The sequence below is a fragment of the Haemorhous mexicanus genome, chromosome 6, assembly GCF_027477595.1.
Source record: "Haemorhous mexicanus isolate bHaeMex1 chromosome 6, bHaeMex1.pri, whole genome shotgun sequence".
Taxonomy (NCBI): domain Eukaryota; kingdom Metazoa; phylum Chordata; class Aves; order Passeriformes; family Fringillidae; genus Haemorhous; species Haemorhous mexicanus.
In genome coordinates this window covers 28,859,774-28,885,116 of record NC_082346.1, presented here as the reverse complement: position 1 = coordinate 28,885,116, position 25,343 = coordinate 28,859,774, and the positions used below count along the sequence as shown (strand labels likewise).

Here is a 25,343-nt window from a genome sequence, read left to right as displayed (position 1 = left end):
GCCCACGACGGCCGAGTCCCTCCGCGGGGAGCGGAAGAGGCGCGGCCAGCGCGGCGGCCTCCGTACGGCGGGATGGCGGCGGCGCCGCGTTCCGGGGGGCGGCGGCGGCCCGGAGCCCTCCTGCTGCGGCTGCTGGCGGTGCTGCTGCTGGCGGGCACGGCGGGCGCCGGGCAGCGCTCCAAATGGCGGCTGCCGGTGCTCCTGGTGAGTGCGGGGAGCGGGGCCGGGCCCGGAGCTGCCGGGCCGGCCGGTGTAGCGACGGTCAGAGCGAACGTGAGCGGGCGGGAGGCCGCGGCCGCTCCGCGCGTCCTCCTCGGGCGGGACGGCTGCGGTCGGGGGCGTCTCTGCCCAGGCAGCGCCTCTGTGGAGCCTGACCCGGAGCTGGTGCGGGGGCTCGGGGCCGTGGCTGCCTCCTGCCTTGCTGCCGGGCTTCAGCCCTCTCGGCGGGTCGGCGGTGGCGGCAGGGGAGAGGAGGCTTGTGCGGGAAATAGTCCGATGGGCGGCGGAGGGAGAGCCGCCCCTGTGAGGCCCGTGCGAATGGAGGTAAGGAGGGAGGGTCTTGCCCGGCTGGTGCCCGGCCTCGGTGGGCCCTGTGCAGGGGAGGCCACTCCGCGCCCCACCGTGCGGCCCGCACCGCCGGGCAGCGCCCTGGCCTGGCCTCGGGAAAGCTGGGCCGCTGGATCGAGAGAGGTACGGGCTTTAGGATGAAGGGATTTCGGCGCTTCTGATAAATCCTGCGTGGAGGAAAGCTGTTCTGCCTCTAATTCGGTCGGACTTTATCAGGCAGTGAGAGTAAAATGCACTTTATGTGAGGCTTTAGAGCCTCAGGAACAAAACTGAAGAATCACGGTGATCCTGTTGGTTCTTAGAAAAGGATTTTTTTTTTGTTGGATGGTCCAGACCATCTCATCAGCAAGAAACCGTAATAATTTCAACAGATGTCAAGGTGAAGTTGACTCTGCTTGCAGATCAGAAAAACCCCAAGCCTCTTAAACTGTCTTTAAGAGTATGTTGGAGGGTGGTGAAGCATGACTGGAAAGTCCAGTAAGACTGGCTCCAGATTTGACATTTGCTTTCATTACTGTATTGACTTAAAACTCAGAATGGAAGATTATGTTTATTTAAGCTCAGTGATATTAAGTCTGATCCCAGAAGATTTTTGCATTTTAGGTATTTGTCGTTTATTAGTAGCTCTATAGACTATTATTGTATACTTATTTAATTTATTAGCTAACTTCAGTACTTTTTCCACCCTGTTAGGTTAGACAAACACATTCCTGGAATCCTACCATAATCTTGCTTCTTCAGTGAACTGAGGACATTTCACTTTCGCATGTATTTATACATAAACACCATGGGGCTAGAAGCAAGGGGGAGGCTTCTACAGTAGGGGGTTGAACCAAGAGGGGATTTACTTGATTGACTGTGCTTCTGATTGGGAATTCTTGTCAATTATGCTAATTTGCTAAACTTAGAAAAGTGTTGAAGGCCTACATCACTTATGGTGCACTCTACCATAAGTGCACCTGGAGCACCGTCAATAAATGGTAACTGCTTTTTATCATTTCTAACTTGTTTGGCTTGTGATTTTAGGCCTGATAAGGTATCAAACCCACTAATACTGCTTCCTTTTTTCTGCCTTTGCAGGGGAAGAAGTTTAGCTTTGGGAAGATTCTCTTCAGCAACACCACCATTTTCCTGAGATGTAAGTGGTTGCAAGGGATTAATCTGCTCTCTCTGCTTTTTGATGCCCCTCCTATTTTTAACATTTGGAGCTCAAAACACTGTGAAGTGTTTAACTGCACGGCTTCAGAGGCAGCTAATCTAGCACTGCATGAAAGCTACAGCTCTGATATGGTTGAGTCTGTTAACAGGCTTGGAGCTTCCCAGTTGTGATCTGCTTAGCTTGTAGCAGAAATGAATGCCTCTATTCATGCTCTTTGTGGAGAGGGCAAGATGGGCAATGGGAGCCCCACTTTGTTTCATATAGTGGGTAATCATGTGTGGGGTGTGCTGCACTCTGCTGTGAGGTGTGCTTTTCCTATCTAAGATTGTTAAATTCCCCTGTCTGGGAGATCTGGTGCCAGCTGGACAGAGGCTGTTTCTTTACAGACAGGAATACAGAGGGCAATGTTTTTTGAAGCCTTGTTCCTTTTTAGCTGAGTGTTTCTGGGTATTGCAAGGGAACATTGCACATTGCAGTAGAGCTCTCCTGAGAGGTGTTTTCTTCTGATCCCAGTGTGTGAGTGGGGTCATCGAGTTTGTTCTGTCGGGCAAACATGTTGGCAGCCTTCTCATTTTTTCTGTGTATTGCTCTTCGCTGATCTGGCCAGGTCTATGAGTTATGTGGGTTTCTGGTCCAAGGAAAGTTTCTGTGAAATACCCTCTTACCTGTGAACATGAGGACAGCATCTAGATGGCAGTAAGATGTTATAGAACTGACTAGTTGATTTAGAAAGGTGTGAAATCTTTTTTGAACACGTTAGGTGGTTGTTTAGACCAGTTTTTACCATAAAGGAAGGCGGTTTAGTCTCTGTACTTACCTTGTGGTTTTTCAGGTTTAATTTCTAATACATGCCCTTCTTGGGGCAGTGTTTCAAGGAGAATTTGTTGAAGTGCCTCTCTTAGTCCCACATGAATCTGAAACAGGAGGGTAGAATTTGAGTGGTTATTAGAGAATGTCCATCACTTCAGTGTTAGGGCTTTCCCACTTGACAAGTGTAACTGAGACACTGAGGTTTGCATCTTGCAAGTGTAGCTGCTGCAGGATCAAAATTAGAAATCTGCTGCTTGGGAAGAGGAGGGGGGTTGAAAGGGCATTTTGGTGCTTTGCTGGGTTTTAGGCTTTCTTATCTAAAGTTTAATAGAAGTAGTGTACTTATAGTGGCATGGTGTCTAAGATACAGGTCTCTGAAGTGATGTGTGTGGTAAATCTACTTGTGATGAAATAACTGAGAGAAGGAGCTAAGTCATGGGGAAAAAAATTATTTGTTGTAGGGCAGATCTGTCAGTAAGAATTCGACTCTCTGCCTCCTGATCTGGAATTGAATTACACTGTACTGTCAACCTTTAAACAGGCATTGAGCCTTAAAATTCTTTAGTGAAGACTCCTGTTTTACATACTGGTGTGATGAAAAGACTTAGATGAATTTGGAAAATGAATCACTGAAAGAGGAAGGAACAAAGGCTGGGAACTTACTAATTTTCTCAGCGTAGATGAAACTTAAACTGCATCTGGTGCTGGGAAGTTTCAGCTTTGTGATTTTTCTTTTCTGCCCACGCCTTTGTGGAAACTAGCCCCTTTTTTGTTCCTATCTGTTGCCTCTTACATCCGCTGTCTGATGTTTGTGGGGACAAAATGACCACTCTTGCCAAACATTATTACTCATGGCTTGTTCATGGTTTTCTTGAGCACCTGCATCTCTTTATCGCCTTTTTCCCCCCTCTTCTTGATTTTTATTTTTTTTTAATCTGTATGGCACATTGGAGTATGATGCTTTCTGCTTCTGACTGGGAAGATTGCTGCTGGCATGTAGTGTTGTCAATAATGAATTTATTTTTATCTACTTTTTTGAAGTGCTGTTCTGGAAGGCATTTAGTTTCTTGTATAGGATCATGATAGAAATCCTGCTTTCTGTAAATGAGTACAAAGACTGCATTCAAGTTGAATATTACTGGCTTTTGTTTGGAGGCTGAGGAACTTAAATTTCCATATTGCTGAATTCAGTAAATGCCATGGATACTTTTTCTGACTTTTGAAGTACTTCCTTTTCAAAGTTTCTGTAATTTTGATGTTTGCAGATATTGCGGATTGTTCTAGTGACCTATTTTACCTCTGTGAGTGCTACCGCTGAATATGTAGTTGCCTATTAATTTTTCACAGAGAAAAAGGTATTTAACAGGCATTTTTGAATCTTATTTTTTGCTAGCACTTTTTTTTGAGATGCTTCTCATTTGGTCAGTTTTATCAGAAAGGCCTGAGTAATCGAATAATTTGGCATCTGCCCATGTCACAGCAGTGCTTGTGCTGCCTTTTACTTTTCTTGTTGTGCCCTCTGCAACATCGAGGGCAATGTGGAACATGTATGCCTTGTTTTCATGCTTATCAGAAGAAACTCCTTTTTTTCAATGATTTTGCTTAATTTTTTGGTGTTAGAAACTCATTTGTTGAGGTTTTTTTTAGCTGTTGTATGTGTTTTAGTAGTCATGAGGAATAAAGTGGGATTAATCAATTAATACCCGGTGGCAGGGTTTTCCTTCTAATTGCTTTTCCTACCTGCAGTGGTCAGTATGGAAACATTCCTTAGAAATGTATGTGTAAGAAAGTTGTGGATGCATCCTCTGATACGAATGTTGCCTGTAAAGTTGTAGGAACTTCTTAGCCACTGCAAGTATTCTTTTAACTCAAAAGAGTTTTGCCATTTGCTGCCTGGGGAAACACAAATGTAATCATCTAAATGGCTCTTCCAAGACTCTGAATAGTCACTGCTCATTTTATGTAAGGGTTGAGCTTGCCTTCTTAATGTCAAATTCTCTTCATCAGACTTTAGTTTAAGAATGAGATTTGAAACACAAAAACCCACACAACCTTTCCTGACTAGGGAGAAAGTCTTGTGTTTCACTTTTCATGCGTGTTGTTACTAAAGTAAATCAAGGAGGAAAATTGTCTTATTGCTGTTTTAGGTAGCATTGCAGCTTTGACAGCATGGGCTAATCTATAGATACCTTGTTTGTCTTTTGGGAGGTTGGCACAATCTTACCTTCATTTCCTTGGTGATGGCATTGATATATTTAAATTATATGTGGAAATGGCTTAGCATTATCCTGTTGCTAGCTTTCTCTGCCTGTTACATGTGCCCCTATCTCTGAAAGGGAGGCCCTTTTTGTGTATTGGAGTCACTGCTGTTCTCCTCATTTGGTATTTGCAGTTGCTGAAACATCCTTGATTGTCTTCAGAACAAAAAGTTTCCAAATGATCTTCAGCTCTTTAATAGAATTGTATAATGCTATAATGGAATTCTGTTCACATGCTTCTTTCTTTCATTGAACACTAATGACTTACTTGAGGAAAATATTTAATATTTTTATATTGTTTTGCTTTCAGTTTAAAATTTAATTATGTTGGTTTTGCACAGAATAGGAGGAAAAACCTGGAAACCTGGAAGGCAGATGGTGTGTTACATAGCACATGTTTGATTTTTGTTTGTTTGTTTGTTTGTTTTCTTAGTTGAAGGAGATGAAAAAGCTTGTGAACCCTCCCAGGGTTTCAATGTTACTTGGTACTTAAGATACTCTGACTGCTACAATGAAGTCTTCAACTTTGGGGTAAGAATTCCATGGGAAAACATAGGTTATGATTTTTAGAGGTAAGCAGGTTTTGGAAGGAAGGGGTTAGAGATATCTCTCTTGCATCCACATTGTGATTTGGGCCTGAAAGACACATTCTTCCATTGGAAGATTACAAATTTCTGGAATAGAATTGAAATGATCCACAGCTTGCTGCAATTGCTGATTTTTTTGGGGTTTTGGGTCAGGTAGAAGTGTTTGTCAAAATTGTTTTAAACCCAGGAACTGAAGTGAATACATTGACTCTAAAATGAGTGAGTTTATGGTATTTGAAAATATTTGCAGGAATGCTTAATGACAGTGAATAGACAATTTTGAATATTTGATATGTTAATATGTTAATATTAAATATTAATATGTTTAATATTGAATATGTTAAGTCTAAATTCTGTTCTTTATGGATGCACTTGGCAAGCATTAGCAATTTGTGTAAAACGTATAATGTTTCTATCTAATGAGGTAGAACATAGTTGTGCTTTTTATGGTTAATATTTTCCCATGTTTAGTTAAGTTATTATTTATGACAGTTGTAACTGCTAATCTAACACAGGACTGAGTCTTCACTCTTTAAAATGATAATGTGGAGTTTGTTTGTGTAGACTGAAGTTTATATTTTCTGCTGCATCTCTACTTTTTAATTCTTACTCAAAGCCTGTATACCATAATTTCTATAATTTTGTGTGGTTTTGATGCCTAAATTTGATTCAAGAGTGTGTGCAGAGTGAAATTATGGAGCTTCCCAGGTCTTGTAGCTGTGTACTGAGGTAAGCCATTTGAAATACTTGATGCTAACCTAAGTTCTACTCTGTTTGGCAGGATGAACAAGCAGATAACTATTTTGGGACTACAGCTGAAGAGCATCCGGGTTGGTCAGGATACTATGCCACTGCTTCTCTCCTCTTTCCAAACTGCTCTGAGCTCTTCAGGCCTCAGGTATGGATAGAAACCTCAGAGTTTGCTCTGCTGTCTTATACAGTATATAGAGAAAGTGGTAATTCCTGGTAGATCTATTGGCATCCTGTGTAAGTACCACTGTAGGTCGGTAAGTACTTCTTTTTGTCTGTTTATGACAACCAAGCTGTGATGATGATTTTTTAGTTTTCCTTCACTTCTAGCTTGCTATTCAATGTTTTGCTTAAGGTAGTGAGATAACCCCAACCAAATCACTGTAAAAGGGATGTACAGTTCAATGCTTCTTTTAGTTTGTGGTTTTGTATTCTGAATTTGTTTCATTCAGTCTGCTGGTTGATTAGAAGTGGCAGCAGAGTAAAAATCCCACTAAGCTGGAATCAATAAAGGACTGGCATTTATTAGTCAAATAATATTTATTTAGAATAATTAAAAATTATTGTTGAAAAATGAATTACTGAAGTACTCATGGAGTAGGAGTGCTAGAATATGTTGGGAAAAAATCAAGTAGAAGCAAGAAGACAATGCAAACTTAGCATAGGGAAGTAATGTGCATACATCAGCTCTACAGCAGCTGTATATCAGCAGGCTGATGATAATACCAGTATAATTTGCTGTCTTTATTTAATGACATACTTAAGAATTGAAGGCAAATTATGGAGTGTTCCATCTGTGTTCAGCCATTCCTCACAAAGACAAAAGATTATGGATAGAATGTACTGGGAATGTTTCATAACTATTGAACCTTGTTTTGCTTGTTACTATTGAACCTAGTGGGTTGCTTTTTGGTATTTTTGGTTGTTTGGGTTTTTTTAATTAAGAAAAAAGAAAAATGCCTAAATATGGCTTATAATAATCTGTTTGCATGCCTCTAATTCCTTTGATGTGTGAAGACTGCTTGAAAGGTTTTCAAAATGAAAGAAAAAAAAAAAGATGATTCATGCTTTTACTGTTTTTACTTGGTTTTGTAGAAGAGATCTTCTGAGTTTACCTGTGTAATGTAGATTTGGGCATCCTAACTAAACATGCTTGTGAAAGCCTTTAAGGTTTTAGAATTCTTTAATTTTTCATCCAATGCCTCTGGAAAGCCTGTGGAATTCTTAACAATATATTCTTGTCAGATACTAATTTCTGAAGTTTCACAGCAATTTCTTCTCTAAATGGTTCAGCTTTATCTTTGTGGTATAGCAGTTTCACTAGATTTTGAGTCACCATAGTTCAGGAGAGTAGGAAAAATTTTGTTGTGTAATAGGCACTCGCTCATCCAGGGACTTACTTTTGCATAGATTATGGCAGAAATCTAAAACCCTGTATCTGTTTGTGGTGAATTAATCATGTGATGGGGATACACAACTGATTCATGTTTCAAAAAGAAAATTAACTTCACTACTATGATGTCTGGTTCTAAAAATAGATACCTGTTATTTGAGGGGAGGAAAAGTAACTCTCCAATTACAAAACATAAAGCATTCAAGACTGCTTGCATAGATGGACAATTGTTTGATTTAGAAAAATGAAAGCTCTCCAATACAGCTGTTTAAAGAATAATGAAGTTTATTGGAAGCTGTTCTGGTAATGTCATGTTAATGTGTGAAGTGCCTATAAATGTCAAAATGCCTATAAAGTGTCTATAAATTATTTACCATTCTTATATCTTGCAGATTTTCTATAAAGAATTTGTTCATCCAGAGCCTCTCTCACCTGAGAAACCAGAGGTAATTTTCCTTTCCTTTTAATGAGCCAGTGTAGTCATGGAAAAGGTAGTTTTGGCATATTTACTTATTCATTTTTTCTGTGTTTTTTATTTTTCCCTTAAGGGCTTAAAAGATAAGAAGGAGAGTGCAGGAAATCACACAATGGTGACAGATAAAACTGTATGTATACTGAATATAGGCACGGTTTGTAATTCAGCAGTCTTATTTTGTTTTGGTTTGCTTTTTTAAAAATTATATTTCTTTGTGTAAGAACTTGATGGTAGCATATTCTATGGTTTTTTTTGACACCTGTAATTTTTAGCTTGAAACTAGGTAGTGCTGGAAAAACAGAAAACAGAGTAACTGCTTCTTCTGTAAATTAAATATAGAACTAATACCATTCAAACCAATGGTATAAATTAAAAAATAAATTTCTCTTCCCATTGTAATTTAAAATAGTAACTTAAATTATCTTCTTTAAATGATGACTGAGTCTTACAGAATGTGTTTGGTTTTGTCTTCAATCAGTTTTTTGAGATGTTATACTTAAAAAGTTGACTGATTACTTTTGATTTTAAGTCCTGTAGTATTTTTATTATATACTATGTAACTAGGAACACTTTTCAAAATTACTTCAGATTGAATGTCCTGGATGCTGAGAAAGAAAAAGTATTTTACTCCTTGTGTACATAAGGGGCCATTTATTATAAAGCTAAAACATAAGAAGATATATGTAATTAAGAAGAAATTAATCAATGCAGCAAGAAAAGGTGGTATTGTAAAAGCAAAATTTGTGCAAATTTATTAATTTTCTTTCAAGATTAGTGTGTTTCTAAGTTTTATGTTTAGTCTTAGTTTATTAGCATAAACTCTTTTTTTAGTATATATAATATTCTATTTGCTTTGTGTCTTGTAGTCAAGAGGTTTCTTAAAAGAAATGCATGCTCTTAATTTCTCTTGGAGAAGTCTTTATTAAAAAAAAAAAAATCCTTGTTGCAGTTCTGCAGTAGTCATGGGAGTGGCATACATGTAGATGGTCCAAGTTTTAACTTTAAAGCTCTTAGTAAATACTGCAGTTTCTGAGAGGTCTAGAGCTTCTTCAGTTGTGGAATTGACAGTTTTGTATGCTGATTTGATTTATGGTGAAAATATTTATCTGGACAAGGTTCTTCTGTTAGTTCACTGGCAGGATTTGAGCTTTGCAGGTATGAGAGCTGTTGCAGGGACTGTAGTAGTAGCGTCCATAGGAAATGGCTACTATGGAAATCTTTTACAGCTAAGCTACTTCTGTATTATGCTGTAGGATTCAGCCTTCACCAGGGCGAGGAGTTCTGTAGCTCTGCAGTTCCCAAGCAGCAGGAATCTCTGTGGTGGTCCTAATGCTTCTGTAGTGAAAAAAAGTTGATGCTTTCTTTGATTCTTTGTAGCTTTTGCAGTACCTTTGAGTACCTTTGCAGTAAGGCGCTGTTAAATTTGCAGAAAAAGTTCTGATTGCCTCCCAGGTCTTTGAGGATTCTTCTGGAATCAAACAACTAAATTTTAAGGGTTATGTCTAATAAGTACCTTTAAAATTTCCATATCAGATATTTATTAACAAGTTTTAGGTCTTAGAAGAGAGGAAATTTATATTTACATGAAGCTACCACCCATGTATGGCTAGTCTGCTTCTGTCTTTTTCTTGTCTTTTCGACTGTGCACTGTTTATGTGGGGCTGTTTTATTTTCAGGCAATGAATGCTGTTATCAAAACTTGGCGAGATGGGCCATATATATTTATTGTGCAAATTGCACTTACAACTGCAAAGGATTCTACTGCCCGACTTAAAAGAACTGAGAGAACAACACCTTCCTCATATCAGAACAAGCTCTTTACAAGTAAGATAGCTCTTTATAGAGTAAACTGAAAATACAGCACTATTTTATGTATTCCCAGTCAAACTATTGTAAGGTACTTTTAGCATATACTATATGGTTCAATTTCATAAGAAGCTGTCTTTCACTTCACATAGGTAGAATATTACTACAGCTCACCTAAGAAAAGAGGTGATTGCTTCTGTCTTGAAGATCCTAAGACTGCTCTGTCAGTTTGCTGATTGATAGAAATCAGGAAGAAATCTCAAGCATTTCAATTTTGAGGCTTGGTGCTTTGTTTCAGAAATGTGCAGACCAATACAGTGATCTATACTAATAAGTCAAAATTTAGAGTACAAAGATCATAATTATCACCGTGATCTTATATTTAACCATGCATTGATAACTTTTCCAAACTTTACAGAAGTTTAAAAATTCCTGTAAAAAGCAAACTTACATGTGTTTCTGAATTTTTTCTGTTATACATGAATCTCCAGCAAAAATTACTTCTAAATATTGCTAAGGGTTACTTGCTAATGGGGGATGTAATTTTAAACTGCATGCTTTTGGCTGAGTCTGTTGAGTCTTTGCTTTCTTTATTTAAGTGCAAGTTAGATTTAAAGGCCATGTGAAAATATGGAATAAGTGAAAATCAGTTAAGTCCTGGCTTCTTCCTTTTGGTTCTTGTTTAATTTTGTAATTGGATTGTCTTTTGACAGTGACAGTAGAACTGAAGGGGCCATATGAGTATCTTTCACTTGCAGACTACCCTCTGATGATTGTAAGTAACCAGCTTTTCTTTGATCTATAAAATTGTCAGTTGATTTGAATGCCAATGAAATACTTTGCTGTCATGCTTGAGGAAACACAGAGCCAGTGTCTCAGGAGCAAAAGTTACTAAGCCAAGGCTGTTTTTCGGTTTGACAGACTGTTTTTATTTGGTTGGGTTTTTTGGGGTTTTTTTTGGTGTGTGTTTTTGATGGTTTTTTTTTGGTGGGTTTTTTTTGTACTGAGTTCAGGGTAGGGAAAACAGACAGATTTCAGTTCCTTGCATGTGCTGCTTATGTTGTCCTTCTCTGGATTGTTTGAATTAATGGTTGTTAATTTGTAGTTCCTGAAGTTATCAGTATTATTAGCTCTAAACTGACAAGTTTTGCTTGTGCTGTTTTTCTCCTTAGCTCATGTTTTAGAAAATCTGCTATTCTGTGCTTTTGTTTGCAGCTACTCGTTCATTTGTCACTGCTTTCTTTGCTCTTTTATAGCTTAATCTCGCTTCCTCCACCAGCTGTTTTACACCCCATGAGGAGGTCTTGAATACTGCCTAGCAGTGAAAGCATAATTGAGCTACGAAGAGCTAATCCCCTTTTTATTCAAAGGAGTTACTGACTTGGTTTCTAGTTTCTTCTGTTGAGAAGGCTAAACAATAAAGGAACTTAAAATGTTTATGTAGTGAAGACAGACTTTAGCTGGGGATCAATGCAAGTAAGGTCTCTAGTTTGACTCTATTGGCAGGAGCAGCCTGTCAATAATGGAGCCTGGCAGCATTTCTGAAACACACATTTTACTTCCTGGAGAGGCAAAAAGCCTCCAGCAGTTCTATTGAAATGTAATTCATCAGTGAAAATATCCTATGGGACAGGACCAGAAAAGAATCTGTATCTCTAAATGTTTTCTCAATGGAGCATCTGCATGTGGTCTGTCTCACCTAGGTTCTTAGCATTTGATCTGCATAGGTTGGTCAGGTGAAAATGTGTAAGCATCAGTAAGCTACTCTCCTAAGGAAGGCGTTTTCAGTTTGTGAAAGTTTTGATAGATTTTGCAGCTAAGAAATTAAGTGTTTGCTTGGTTTTCTAAAAAAAAATCTTCCTTTTGAAAGAGGACACTGCTTGTTTATTAAGCACTGTCCTATGCTTTGGCTAACTACTTCCTGCTATTCACTTAATGTTTTATTTTCTCCTAATTCCTCTTTTTGCCTTGCTTTGGTATGATTAGAAAATTCAGCATTGAGTAACATTGTCAAGCTTATTGTTTGCTGTATGAGACATACCATGAAAAGTTCTTCTGAAGCAAGTAACACTGAACCCACCAAAAATCACAAAATGTTAATATTTAAATGAATATCTGGGTTTCTTTGTCAGCTGCAGATTTTTTGCTGGCCTAAAACTTGGTCAAAAGCTGAGTTTGCTGGAAATTAACTTTTGAGAAAAGTTGTCAAATGATTTGAACACAGGGCATACAAGCATTAGTTACGCATCTCTGTTCTGTGGAACGGTGTCTAAAGGTGGTCTGTGAGTTTATTGGCAGAGTAGTGTAAATGTATGATGAAGTTATTAATAGAAAAATACATGAGAATGAATGGAGTTTCTATACTTGATTTGCTTGAATTCTTACCTTTTTGGAATCTAGTAGCATGTATCTTCCTTAGCAAAAATTGCCTGTGAATAAATTGGCAGACTATTCTTCAAGGGAGAAGTAGCGTAGAAATTCAGTTACTCTCATTCCCTTTGTTGGTAGAGAGAAATTAGACTCTCACTGTTAAAGAGTCCAGAGAAGACAAATGAAACAATGCTTGTCTATTTAAAAACTTCCAAAGTTGTTATAATAGGGGAGAAAATAAAGTTGTCTTACAGCCGTGGAATGGAAACAAGGAAATTATTTTTCTGGGTCTAAAGTTCCTATGTCTTTCTTCTTTTTGTGCAATAGTTTTTCATGGTGATGTGTATTGTGTACGTATTCTTCGGGGTTCTGTGGCTTGCGTGGTCAGCCTGTTACTGGCGGGATCTCCTGAGGATCCAGTTCTGGATTGGTGCTGTTATCTTCCTGGGAATGCTTGAGAAAGCAGTTTTCTATGCCGAGTTCCAGAACATCCGCTACACGGGCGAATCTGGTAGGTGACAGCTGCATTATGCAGGATAATTGGGGGGGCATAGCACTGATGGCTTATGCTAAACTGGGGGGGCAGATACCTGTTAACTATACGATTACTTGAGGATTGTTTCAAAACAAAGAAAAGGATCCTAGAGTTTCTGTACTTTTATATATTGTAAACATGGTGCTCTGTGTTCTTCTAAAGCTAAAATGCTGTTGCTTTCTCTGATTCCTGAGAGTAGTGTCTTAGCTATACAGAATGCTACATTCTGTGCTGCCGTGCTGGTTTTAAGTTTAAAATAGGATTTGCTCAGTGTAGCCTGTAATTAATTTCTCACAATTGTTAATGCATTTGGAAAGATACTTTGAAACTTCTTGTTCGACATGCCAGCATTGTGGATAACTCTTAGTATTCAACCTATAGCTTCATAATCCATCTTAAGAGATTTCCTTTGCGTAAAATGCTTTTATTCTGGTTTTGAGTTTGCAGTATGGATGCATACAAATGAAACTGCAAATAAAATGTCATTATGACTTTGCTAATTGGCCATACCCATGGTGCAGAAAGTTTTGTTGGTTGACTGGTTTGGAAGAGTATCCAGGCTGGATATGAAATTTTTCTGTAGCTTTTTTTTAATGCCAAGTGACCTATCTTTTCTGAAAGCTGATTTCAGATGTAGATAATAAAAAGATTATGCACTTCAATAGCCTACTTTTATGTCTGCTCTATACTACAATTGCATGCAATAGTTAATAAAACAGAAATTACATTTTAATGCCCTAACTTTGTCCTCTTTGCTTTTGGTAGTTCAAGGAGCAGTAATACTGGCAGAACTTCTTTCTGCTGTGAAACGCTCGTTGGCTCGAACTCTGGTCATCATAGTCAGCCTGGGATATGGGATAGTCAAGTGAGTAATTCTGTTACAGGTTTTTTGTGTTCTATTTAAAGGGTTTTCACTATTGGTTTTTAAGAATTGAGGGCAGTATTCATCTCCCTGTACTTTGCTTGTTTAAAGGTAAGTGCTTTATTTAAGTGCTCTGAAGATCTAGAGTTCTTCTCTAGTAAACAGAGACAGTTCCATACTGTGATTACTCTTCTTTCCATCTACTTCTGTGTGCTACTGTAGGGTGGGTTTCTGAGTCATTATTGAGATGCTCCACTGACTGGAATGGGAAACTTATGGGCCTGCCTTCTGAGTGAGGGGAAGCTTATATAAATGGGGTAGGTCAAGAACCACTGATAGGGGAGGGGATCTGCTTCAGTAAGATTGCGACTCATTGGTCTGTCCACAGCCGTATTCAATGGTAAAAACACATGCTAGGTGGCAGCGGGAATTTTTGGCAGTGTGGGTTTTCTGGGGACACTGGTGGAGAACAGGGATGAGACTAATTGAAATGGTCATAAAAAGCTAAACAGGTTAACTTAAGAAACAGGACTGTTGCCTGTCTTCTCCCTTAGTCACATCGTACCTAAGACAAAATGAATAGTAAATTTCAAGCACCATAATAATATTTCCGGATCTAGATGTGGCTTGTCACAAGGACCTTTTATTCTTATGCTTCATACCTTATGTTTAGATTCAAGTTGACATGACTTTACTTTTTGGTTTCCATTTAATCTGAATTTCACTTTGTTTCCTACAGACCTCGCCTTGGAGTGACTCTTCACAAAGTAGTTATGGCTGGAGCCCTTTATCTGTTATTTTCTGGCATGGAAGGCGTTCTTAGAGTCACAGGGGTCAGTAGTGACTGCTTGAATTTTCCCATATGCCACAGACATATTGGCTGTATGGACTTGTGTGAACAGCTACTTTCCCTCCCCAACAACAACCAAACCAAATTCCCACTGCTCCAGTTTTGGAGGCTGTACCTGGGGAAGTGTGTGTGAGTGGTGATGCTACTGGATTCATTAAGTGCATCTTGGGATGTAGATTTCTCTTATTCTGCTTTTGGGATAAAGTATTTAACCTGTCATATATTTGATACTTTTCCAGTTTTTCTATGACACTGTGGCTCTGATAGCAAACTTGGCCCTGTCCATGATTGATGCCTGTATTATTTTGTGGATATCCTTTTAAAAGCTGAAGAATATATGACCTTATTCATAGCTTATTATTTCTGTCTCGTACTTGAAAGGAATAAAAGGTGTTTTGTTTGTTTCTGTTAGGACTTTGATTAGTTTATGATGTACACACAAAGGCAAGTTTTGCCTTTTTAGTCAAACTCATGGTTGCTAGTGGAGCTTTCAGTTCATCCATGGATAGTGTAAAAGATTTAATTATTACATCTCTAACAAGCTGGTTGCTAGTTTTCTGTAATGGAAGTGGCCAGAGCAATTAATCACAGCAATTGCCTCAGCAGAGACTCCTTTTAACAGTGCTAGATTGACTTAATCTGGCAGACTGCTTCTTGCCTTGCTGGTGGAGAACTGACAATGTGGTATTGTCAGTTCCTCTCTGTACATTGGACTAAACTCCTGGTTCAAGCCCTCTGTTTCTGTAGCAAGACTTGGAAGTATTGTGGTGGCATGTTGGTGGTTTCTTATAAAACAGCCTGACCCTTCTTACTTCTCTACTTTTCAGTTTGTTCTTATTGGCTCTCTCTTTGTCTCCAGGCCCAGAATGATCTTGCCTCCTTGGCTTTTATTCCCCTGGCTTTCCTAGATACTGCCCTGTGCTGGTGGATATCCTTCACTGTTTTACTTGATGGGTTTTGTTTTCTTTTGAATTTGTTTTTTTGAGTCTTTTCTTGGCTGAATTTTTTTAAAAATAAGATCCAAGTGTATATTTTTTTGTACTTCTGGTAAAGGTTATAGAACTTCTGTAACTGAATGTTCAGGTAAGCCTCTGCTGCCTACTGCTTACCTAGTTTTTGCTGAATTGGATGTACCTGTGTAAAGCTGCTCCAAAATATAGTCTGTCTGTTATCAGTCTCTCATTGTTGAGTATGAAAGTGTTTTGTTCTAGTGTAGCATGTCATGGCACCAGAGCAGTAGCCTTTGAAGAAATGAATCAGTTTGTGTTTTGGGGAGAAGGTTGCTTAAAAACATCAATCCTAAAAGTCTCTGTAAAATTTGAACTAGTCTTGAAGTAAGTGACATAATAAGGCAGTGTTTATTTTTTGGTGTCTTGACATATTCATTTCAAGCAACCATAATCTTGTGTGACTTTAGCAACTGACATCAAATGCTGAACTTGTGTATGGCAAAATCCTTCTAAAGTGTTCTTAGCTGAAGTCAATCACAAAAACTGTTTAAAATGTGAATAGCTGGCTGCCCAACTGTGACAACCACAGTTCTCCCCTATCATGATGTCTCTCCTAACCACGTGTTTTGTCACTGTGGAAATAAAACAAAAGAAAATGTGAAGGCACCCATATGCATTAAATCTATTAACTAACTTCTAGTTCAGATTTTACTTTTCATTTATCAAAAGCACAGCCAGCTCTTTCCTGAGGGAATGGGCCATAGTCCAAAATAGAGGTTTGGATACCATCTTTGTGTGGCAAGAATTATAGGTGTAGATGACTAAATAACATGAAAAGGACAGATTTTGCTCTCTGGTACCTTTGTCATAGGATGGGTCTTCTACTGAGAATGGTCTAATTTTTTGGAGGGTTAAGTGTGTGATTGAGAGAGTTGTTGATCATGAGGTCTGTGTCCTCCTAAGTTTGTGACTAGCTTGTCCATTCTGAGACTTTTCCTTGACCTTCCATACATATTCATCAGCTTAACTCAAACAATGAAGCTGCTAAAACTTCGAAGGAATGTTGTGAAACTCTCTTTGTATCGGCACTTCACCAACACACTCATCTTGGCAGTAGCAGGTAAGCAGAAAATTTTTCCAGTTAAATAAAACCATTTTCATTTCCATATAGGGCTTGATTTGCAAATTTTAAGTTTGGTGACCTTTCTGTAAGTACAGTCAAAATTTCTAACACTTGACCCATTTCTAAAAGTGGGTCTTTGCCAAGTGTGTTGTTGATATTTCAGAGATAGTGGATTATTAGTCCTGATGTTAAAAAGATCAGTATTTCTATGCAGCTCCTCTAACAGAGCACTTTTGTCCCACTTCAAGATGCCAGGGGCAAAAGTTTATTATTATCTTATGCTGTTAACTTCACAGAGATACCTTTTGCCAAAATCACGGTATCGCTGTATGCTGTGGGGTTTTTAAGATGTCTGAAGATCAGTGATTCTTAGAAAAACTGTATTCTTAATTTTGTAACATAATGCCCTCTCTGTTGAGGAGGAATACAGATGGAGTTTGTTTTTCCATTTATATGTGATGAACTGAATTTCAAGAATAAATTTGTCAGTGCTTCCAGGTTCTCTGCTATCAATACAATGAGCAGAAAACTTCTAAAGACTGTGCCTTTTTATTTAAACAAAAAAGTACATTCCTTTTTAAAATTGGCTCTGATGAAATTCCTTTCAGCACCTGGTTCTTGGTCATCTTAAAATACTTTAGTGGAGGGAAGTCTCTTCTAAAACTGTGGTAAGAGCATGGTTTGAGTGTTGGAACTGTTGCGGGTCAGGATCTGAATGCTTAAGGCATTCAAGCAGATCAGATTGTTCAGTTACGTCAAGGGTAAGGTCAACTTTACTTGTCAAGTGATAATGAAACCATGGTTTGAATGCTAGATAAAAGTGATACAAGAATAGTGAGTAGTAGTTAGGAGTTGGTTAAATACTCCATATTTGATGTATGCCTTGTGTCTATAAAGAAACATGAGTAAAATATACTGGTCTGTGCCTAAATTCCTGTCTGAGGTCAGTGCAGTAGATCCATCTCTTATTTTCCAAACTATTAAATTGGATTTCAAGACTTCAGTATTCAGGTCTTTGATCTTTCTTTGGGAAACACAGTCCTGTTGGGTATTTGAACATATTTTTTAGTAATAAGCAGCTTGTTTGAATATTGCAGCATCTATTGTATTCATCATCTGGACGACCATGAAGTTCAGGCTGGTGGACTGTCAATCGGTGAGTTTATATTAAATGTTTTCTACAATTGCTGCCTTGTGATAAGTTTATATTTGGCAGTGAGATTGCCACAAAGCACCACAGGCTAAAATGATCACTGTTGTGGGTAATGAGCCTCTTTGACAGATGCCTATAGTTCAGCCTTGGAAGGAGATGAGGACATGAAATTTCTTGCTTCACAACATCTTTCATTTGTGCTGGTTTTCTTGACAGGACTGGCAAGAGCTATGGGTGGATGATGCCATCTGGCGTTTATTGTTTTCAATGATCCTTTTTGTCATCATGATTCTGTGGAGACCATCTGCTAACAACCAAAGGTTCAACTTTTCTTACCTCTTTCTGAAAATGCTGGGTTGTAGGAATGCTTGTTTATTCAAAGAGTGGGATTATTCACTGGTGGGTGATTTTTAGTTGCTGTACACTGATCGGTAAGGATACTAAGCAGTGTTTGTAGGGAAAGGTAAACCTAGAGAAGTTACATACATAAAATCCAGTCTGTTCATGGTGCTCAGCTTATTTAAAAAGAAGTAACTTAAATGTTGTTTTTAAGACCGATACTAAACATAATCAATGAGATTCACAGAATAATCAAGCTGTGTATATGCTGGAGTAATGGATCTCTTGGGAGACAAGAGATGGAATGCTAAGGTAGCTTTCATTCTTTCACTTCTTTCACTATTCTTTCACATAGGTTTGCTTTCTCACCACTGTCAGAAGAGGAGGATGATGATGAGCAGAAAGAGCCAATGTTAAAGGAAAGCTTTGGTAAGAGAAAAAAAAATTTCCACTCAATTTCAGTGTTGAAGACAGTTCTTTGAAGAAAGGTGTCTTGCTTTCTGGCAAAAACTACCATTGATACACAGAGTTCTAGAGGAAGCACTGGCTTTATGTTTAGTATTTACATTGCCTATTTAATTCTGGGGTTTTCTGTTGATCCTGAAAACACTGCTACTGCTGTGGTTGCTTTGCCATATCCAGTGGACTTTGTTTGATTAAATATGTCATGTCTTATGTTTTAATCCATACATGATGACAAGGATCTCTTGGATATTGTTGCTAGGCAGTGGTTTAGTGTGCAGTTCTCTTTTAAAATCCCATTTAAGAATTTTCATTTATTATCTGTTCTCTCAGCTCTGAAATCTTTCTTCATTTTCTACATTAGGGCTTAGCATGGTAATGTCCAGTGTAAACGTAGGAGTGAATATGTTTATTCATGGAATTGTCTATTGTAACTAAGCTGTGTAGAAGGTAGGGCTACATGCCTACTGCTGTGCTGGGATATATCAGTGCTGTTTGGCTTGTTTAGGAGTTGAGAAGAAGTATGTAATCCATTAGGTGCATTTGGCAAACCAGCACTATCTGGCTGCCTGCCAGGCCACGTTGCTTCTCAGCTTTTAAGGCAACCAAGTGGCTGGTGAGCAGTCAGTAGGTACAATAAACTTCAGGAGTTTCCTGTGTCTCAGAATGGTTGAGGCTGTAAGGGACCTCTGGAGGCCATTCTGTCCAAGCCCCCTGCTCAAGGAGGGTCACCCAGAACACATTGCCCTGGGCTGTGTCCAGATGGCTTTTGAGTATCTTCTAGGATGGAGATTCCACAGCCTCTCTGGGAACTATGTCTGAGTTCTATGCTGCTGATGTCTGGCTTAAATAAAAGGAATTTATATTTCCTAGGTACAATTGTAAAATTCAGGAAAAATTACGTACTCCACCTATCAGGAAAAAGTACTGCAAGTCTTTCAAAGGGGAAGCAGTTGAAATTGTTGGCATGTCTCACTCTGTCTCTTTGACTCGGGTGAAATATCCTGAATGAACACTCAACACTTTCATGTACAGTCTATGAACAATTATAATTCAGTTACCCCAATCTTCTTTCTTCTTTTGGCTTCAGAGGGAATGAAAATGAGAAGTACAAAGCAAGAACCAAATGGGAATGTAAAAGCAAACAAAGTTGTGAGTATGACCTCTGTACTTTGAAGATTATAAGATTCACCTCTTTGCTTGCTTTTTGGTTTGCCTTGGAGTGTGAGTGAGCCAGAGTATCGTAAGTTAACACAGTACTGCTGCAAAGAAAGTAAATACAGGTTTCTCATGAGATTTCCTGTAAATACGATGGGAACTCAAGAATTCAGTCTGTTCTTCAGAAATGTTTCCACAATTCAGTGTAGATAGAACAGTATAATACAATATTCTGATAGTGATTAATATATTATTTTAACAAATCTGTCAGTCTGAGAGGGAGGCTGAGCCATATTTTAAATAAATTGCCCTCTAGTTTTGGTGATTCATTACATGAATGGGGTGATGTGTTTATTTTTATGCACCTACCTAAATACTTTGGGGAGCATGCATTTTTTCTTTGTGGCTTATAAGCAAGATGGTTTCACATTCATCTAGGAGGCCTAAAATATGTCTTGGAATCTTTTAATAGAATTCATGCATAAATTTAAAAGTAGAAAGTACCTGTGGGAGTTCATTATAATAGCAATCATATTTTTGTCATTAGCATAGTTTTCTCAAGGGTTGGTTGCAGCTGTATACTTCTTACCTGAGGATAGATAAGATGAAAATTAAACTTTTCTATTTTGCAAGGGGGTGGTGGTGAGGACTGTTACAGCGTTTACAGCAAGTGGGTGGGTTTTTCTTTACTTTTTTTTTCCCTTGAAATGTGTTTTCTGTGATCTAGAAATCAAACTGAATGCATTTTTGTGCGTGTGTTTATATTTAATTTTTTTGTATTTAATTTTTTAACTGACATTATAAATACATTTTTTTTTTGGTCAAGTAGGTTGAGAATAAAAAGGCTTGCATATGACAGCGTTGTGGAAAAACTGACTTTTGTTTTCTGTTTGATTTCTGTATTTGTAGCAAGAGGATGACCTGAAGTGGGTAGAGGAGAACGTTCCTTCATCGGTCACAGATGTGTGAGTATTTCTATAGTCTCAGTAAAGGCAGGTTCCTTTCCCACAGGAATACATTAGAATGCCTTATCCCTTGTATGCTGCACTTCCATGGGCAGAGGTTGTGTTCAGCCTGGCACTGGCCTCTGATCCTTTGTGTGGAGTCTGCTGGGGCTGCACACAGGCTGACTTAAGGAACAGTCTCTTGGAATGTGAAACCATAGACTGGTCTGCGTTTTACTAAAGTTAAAACAATATACATAAATCCAGAAAACAAAGAACAAACAAACCCCTTTCTAGTGCTCTGGAAAGACCTATGAGTATCTTGCTGAATGTAAACCATGGAATAATGTAATCCAGTTTGCAGCTTTATCTGGAACATGTGATGTCATTTTTGTGCTTGTGATAATATAGTCAGCTATGTACACTGTCTATATCTTTTCTGCTTTTAATAACTTGTACATGCTAGAAGTGTCAGTGCCTGTGTCTACATTTTTCATAACAAAACCGAAGTTCATACATCAGTGTATTCACAATTTTGAACAGGTAATTTTGGTAGAGGATCTGGATTGAAGTACGAAACTTAGCTTGAACTTAGAGTAAAGAAAAGAAATTAGGTGAAATTTTAAGAGGAAGAAAAGTGCATTTTCTCAATTGAATTTGGTTTTCCCAGTTCTAGTACTTATATTTTGAAGACTGATAGGATTCCTTAAGCAAAAAAGGACTAGACTGGTATAAACTAGGAGAGGACACTTTCAGGTAAGCTGTTGCAGGTTTTTCTGTTTCTGAGAGTGTGATCAGGGTTGCAAAGAGCTAAGATCCCAATAAATGGGAGATCTGTTGTAGCTGGAAAGGCTGAAGTACCGGTGGAACTTGTTTGACTTCTGGGACGTGTTTTTATAACATGGTCTCATATTGTAAATGTCTTCAGTGCAGTTCAGCAGTGTTCCTGTATGAGTGAAGCAGCTTATTTCATGGCAAATTGAAAATTGTTCACTTGGTAATGAGAAGCATAATAAAAAAGAATAAAAACTGTGAAGGTCATTGAGGATACTCCTTGGGCTCTTCCTTTTTTTGTGTGTCTTCCTCTAATTTCTTTTAAATTGAAAGGTCTGTCTTCGTTGTTTCTTTTCTGTGCCCTAAAAACACAAAATGGTTGAAAATGGTTGTCAGTATGCTCTTAGTATGTGCTCTAATTATTTTAACTTCTTTTTCCCCCACTGCAGGGCTCTTCCAGCTCTTCTCGATTCAGATGAGGTCAGTAAAGAAATCTTCAGTTCAAATTAGTCTTCTGACATGCCAGGGGAGTCATGAGTCAGTTGATAAGGTCTTGGCTTGTCAGAACTGGACTCTGCTCATGTCAGCACAGCAGTAAAATACTGTAAGAGGGGAAGGATAGTGGGAACAATCACAATACAACTTCTTAAAGTACAAATGTGTTCTAAGATAAGTGGTATATCTGCTATGTAAGTTGGACTCCTGACTTAAAATGAATATGAGTGTTGTTTGTTGTGAATGTGCATGTTTTGAATAATGTAAATCCACTAGGGAAAATTACAAGACTGGGTATTTTATTTTCTAGGAAAGAATGATTACCCACTTTGAAAGGTCCAAAATGGAATGAAGGAGTAGCTTTTTGCTCTTGGAAGTGGAGACACCTCTTTTAAAGTTGCTTGGTGGAGCAAGTGCATCTGCTGATTTGTCTCTTGATCTCAGCCTTGAAAGTTTGATGCTTTAATGTCACGGAGGGTGTCTTGCTGTAGAAGTTCACAAGGACATTATAAACCTTTTGGAAATTTGAATTTAAAGTTGCTGCAAGTTTGGATTTTGAAGCAATTGACATGTGTACTATTCCAGCACCTTCTGTAACTTTTCAAATATTTAATCTGTGAAACTAAAATTCCTAATGTCTGCTTGAGGAGTTTATATTTCGATGTTACAATTGACAATTAGAGGTGAACTGCCTGTACCTTTTTGGGGGGAGGGTGGGGACAGATAGAAATAAGCACTGAAGAAAGAACAGACCCATTTTCTGGTAGATAACAGCTGCTGTTGTATGTCTTGTGTTCAACATGCGTGAAAGAGTTTTAGAGAGAAGCTCCTGTTGATGAAGTGAAGAAAATGAAAATGAAGCTGCCAGAAAGGAAATATTTGGAAAAGTTACAGTGATATGAGTTTTTAACAAAATCAAGTGCAATTTTATTCATAACACTGTGTATGAAAGATTTTCTATTTTAAATGCCATTGACCTGTAGGTAACAGCTGCCTAGAGCTAACACTCGCTGTTGTGGCACATCTCATTGCCGGCAATGTGGTGGATGCCTGGAAAAATTATTTGCCCCTACCTTTCATGTGTTGCATGATTTAATTTAAACAAAATACCCCAACAAATAAAACAACAAAAGCAAACATCACCAGAACCACTCCTGCAGTGCTCCACAAGTGCTTGACTACATGTTAAGCGGATATTAACTGGATGTTTCAGCAGAACTCTTCTCCCTTTATATGTAACATCTCCCACCAAGAAGTTGGCACTCCTCTATGAGAAGATGGCGAGCACTGCCTGCCTTACTTGAAAGAGGATTTATGGGGAGTCCACAGTGCTGGGATAGTTCTGTTCCCAGTCTGTTTAGAATTGCTTCCTATGTAAGTGATTTGATACTGGGCTTTCCTGTCCCAACTGGTCCCTGTGGCCAGGAGGTACTCGGAGATCACTGTGTTTCAGTCGAAGTTGCAGATTTCTGTTCTATATAATTGCATTTTGTTTCTCCTTTTAAAATGAAGAAGAGCTTTTGGACAATGTTCCGGTTTTTGCTTGGGTGCAACAGCTGAAGTTGCAATGACTTCCTCATGGAAACCTGTTGTGGACTGTATGACAAAAGCTCTAATTTGGGTTCATAACCTTTAAAACTGATGATTAGGAGGCAAGCAGCAGCTGGATATCTAGGAAGCAGATGTGACTGCTGCTGGAACGGCATAGAGCATCAGTTTTTCTGGTTCGTCTCATAGCTATGTCAGCAGAAGTGAACATGTGCCTGTACTTCATTCATTCCACTGTAAGGTCTGGTAGCTTAGCTGTAGCTCCTCTTTATCAGCAATTCAAACTGAACATGGCACTTTACAGTAGCTGAGGCACAAGGATATGGCATCTTCTGCTAGCTGTGTTGTGGGAAGGGCAGATGGGCAGAGAAAAAAAGGTGTGGCTGTAGCACCTCACTGCTTCTGCAAGAGTTGCTGGAGGTCTTCTGCCATCCTCTTCAGGCCACAGATAGAATCTTTAATTAGAAAACACTTCTAATTTGCTATGCTTAATTGATATAGATGAAAAAAATATTACCTCTGTGTCCTTTTGGGGAGAGGAAATTTTTGTGAAATAAAGCTACACAAAGCTTGCTATTTAATTTTTTGTTTTGTTTTCATTTTTAAAGAAATCCTATTGGTTTGGGCTTTTTGGGTTTTTTGAAACAAATAGGTAAAAATGTTCTCTACTGGAAGCACAAAAGTTTGTATGTACTATTTAATAAAGGCTAGGCAAAGAGTAGAAAGGCTCACATTGTGTCCTTCCAGTTTCTTACTCCCTCTTCTCTCCCATGAAGTGTTACCACCTTCACAAAGCTGCCTGATTTTAGCTTTTCAGTCCATGGTATATATAATGCAGTTATTCTCAACAGTTCTTTTTAAGATTGAAAATGAAGTCTGTCATTTGAAAAGCTAATGGAGATTGGGCAAATCATGAATTTCTGAAAAAAAGTAAAAGAACCAACCAGTTTCCCCAATTGTATTAATAGTTCAATTATTAATTTAAATGCTAAAGTAACCATAGTAGCAGTGTGGTGCTTTCAGCCTTTGACTTCAGGGGTCTTGGGCAGTCCTTGCAGCCTTCTACCCTTCCATTCTTCTACTCACTTCCAGCAGTATTTAAAGTTGTCCTGAATTCCACAGGGAGCTTGTTGACCCCTTAGCAATTTTGTTGTTTTTCACTTGTTCAGCAGAGTTTCTATGTTGGAAAGTAACATTTGCTTCCTAGCCTACAGCAGGCGTGTGCTGGGACCTTACTGCAGGCTTTGGGAGCAGCTCCCACAGCGTTGTGTGGGCTGTGGCACTGTCATTGCAGGAGAGGTGGCAGCAGATGAGGTGTGGCTGAAGAGCAAAGGGTGTGTTTGCAGGCTGCAGCCACGTGGCCTCTCCCTCATTAGCATGTTTGGTCAGGTATGTTGGTTGTCCTTAGGGATCTTTGCCTCTTCTGAAACCTGATCTTGCTCCTAAAGACATATTGGCTCCCTGACTTGGAAAAACTCGGGAAAGCTTCAGTGAGCTAGCTTGCTAGAATACTTGAAACCAGAAATCCTGCAGGTTGTTACCTTTAATTATGTAGTCAGGGAAGACAATTCAAATTTACACTCCTTTCAAAAACAAACCATGCAAGTTTTTCTGAAGACTTGGTAAGCTGAAGGGAGAAATTATCTTAGATCTGAGATCTGCAAAAGTTCTTCAAAAAGCTGTTAGTAATAAGAAAAAGTAAATGGCTGACAGGAGTATTTTAGAGTTCTCGTTCCTGATTAGTTCTGTTTGTTTGTGAGAAGTAACTGTTGGAATTGTAGCATATATCTGTAGCATATACCATACAGAAAACTGGAAACATAGTGAAGAAGATGATGTTGACCAGCTTTTTGTTAAGGTGACAGGATGTCCCTGTTAGGAACTCCAAAGGAGGGACTGAGTAAGAGATCACATGCCCTGGTAAAGAAAGGCAAGAGGCTTGATAGGCACAGACTGAGTCAGGATCATAAGACCT

General features: G+C 38.7%; 1 protein-coding gene across 2 annotated transcripts; it reads left to right on the top strand.

Annotated features, from left to right (window-relative positions):
- The first annotated feature begins 46 nt into the window (after nt 1–46).
- TMEM87A (transmembrane protein 87A) lies at nt 47–23,949 on the top strand. 2 transcript variants are annotated; one of them, XM_059849537.1, is made up of 20 exons: nt 47–204; nt 1,648–1,705; nt 5,228–5,325; nt 6,163–6,279; nt 7,917–7,970; nt 8,073–8,129; nt 9,676–9,823; nt 10,519–10,580; nt 12,503–12,686; nt 13,476–13,575; nt 14,312–14,405; nt 15,282–15,354; nt 16,388–16,492; nt 17,593–17,651; nt 17,865–17,968; nt 18,343–18,416; nt 19,540–19,601; nt 20,517–20,572; nt 21,775–21,805; nt 22,131–23,949. In XM_059849537.1, the coding sequence occupies exons 1-20, from the start codon at nt 73–75 to the stop codon at nt 22,170–22,172; spliced, it is 1,710 nt and encodes a 569-aa protein (XP_059705520.1). In that variant the 5' UTR covers nt 47–72; the 3' UTR covers nt 22,173–23,949. The 2 variants fall into 2 exon arrangements, with proteins under 2 accessions (XP_059705520.1, XP_059705519.1); XM_059849536.1 differs by lacking the exon at nt 15,282–15,354 and adding an exon at nt 14,662–14,737.
- Nucleotides 23,950–25,343: the final 1,394 nt, after the last annotated feature.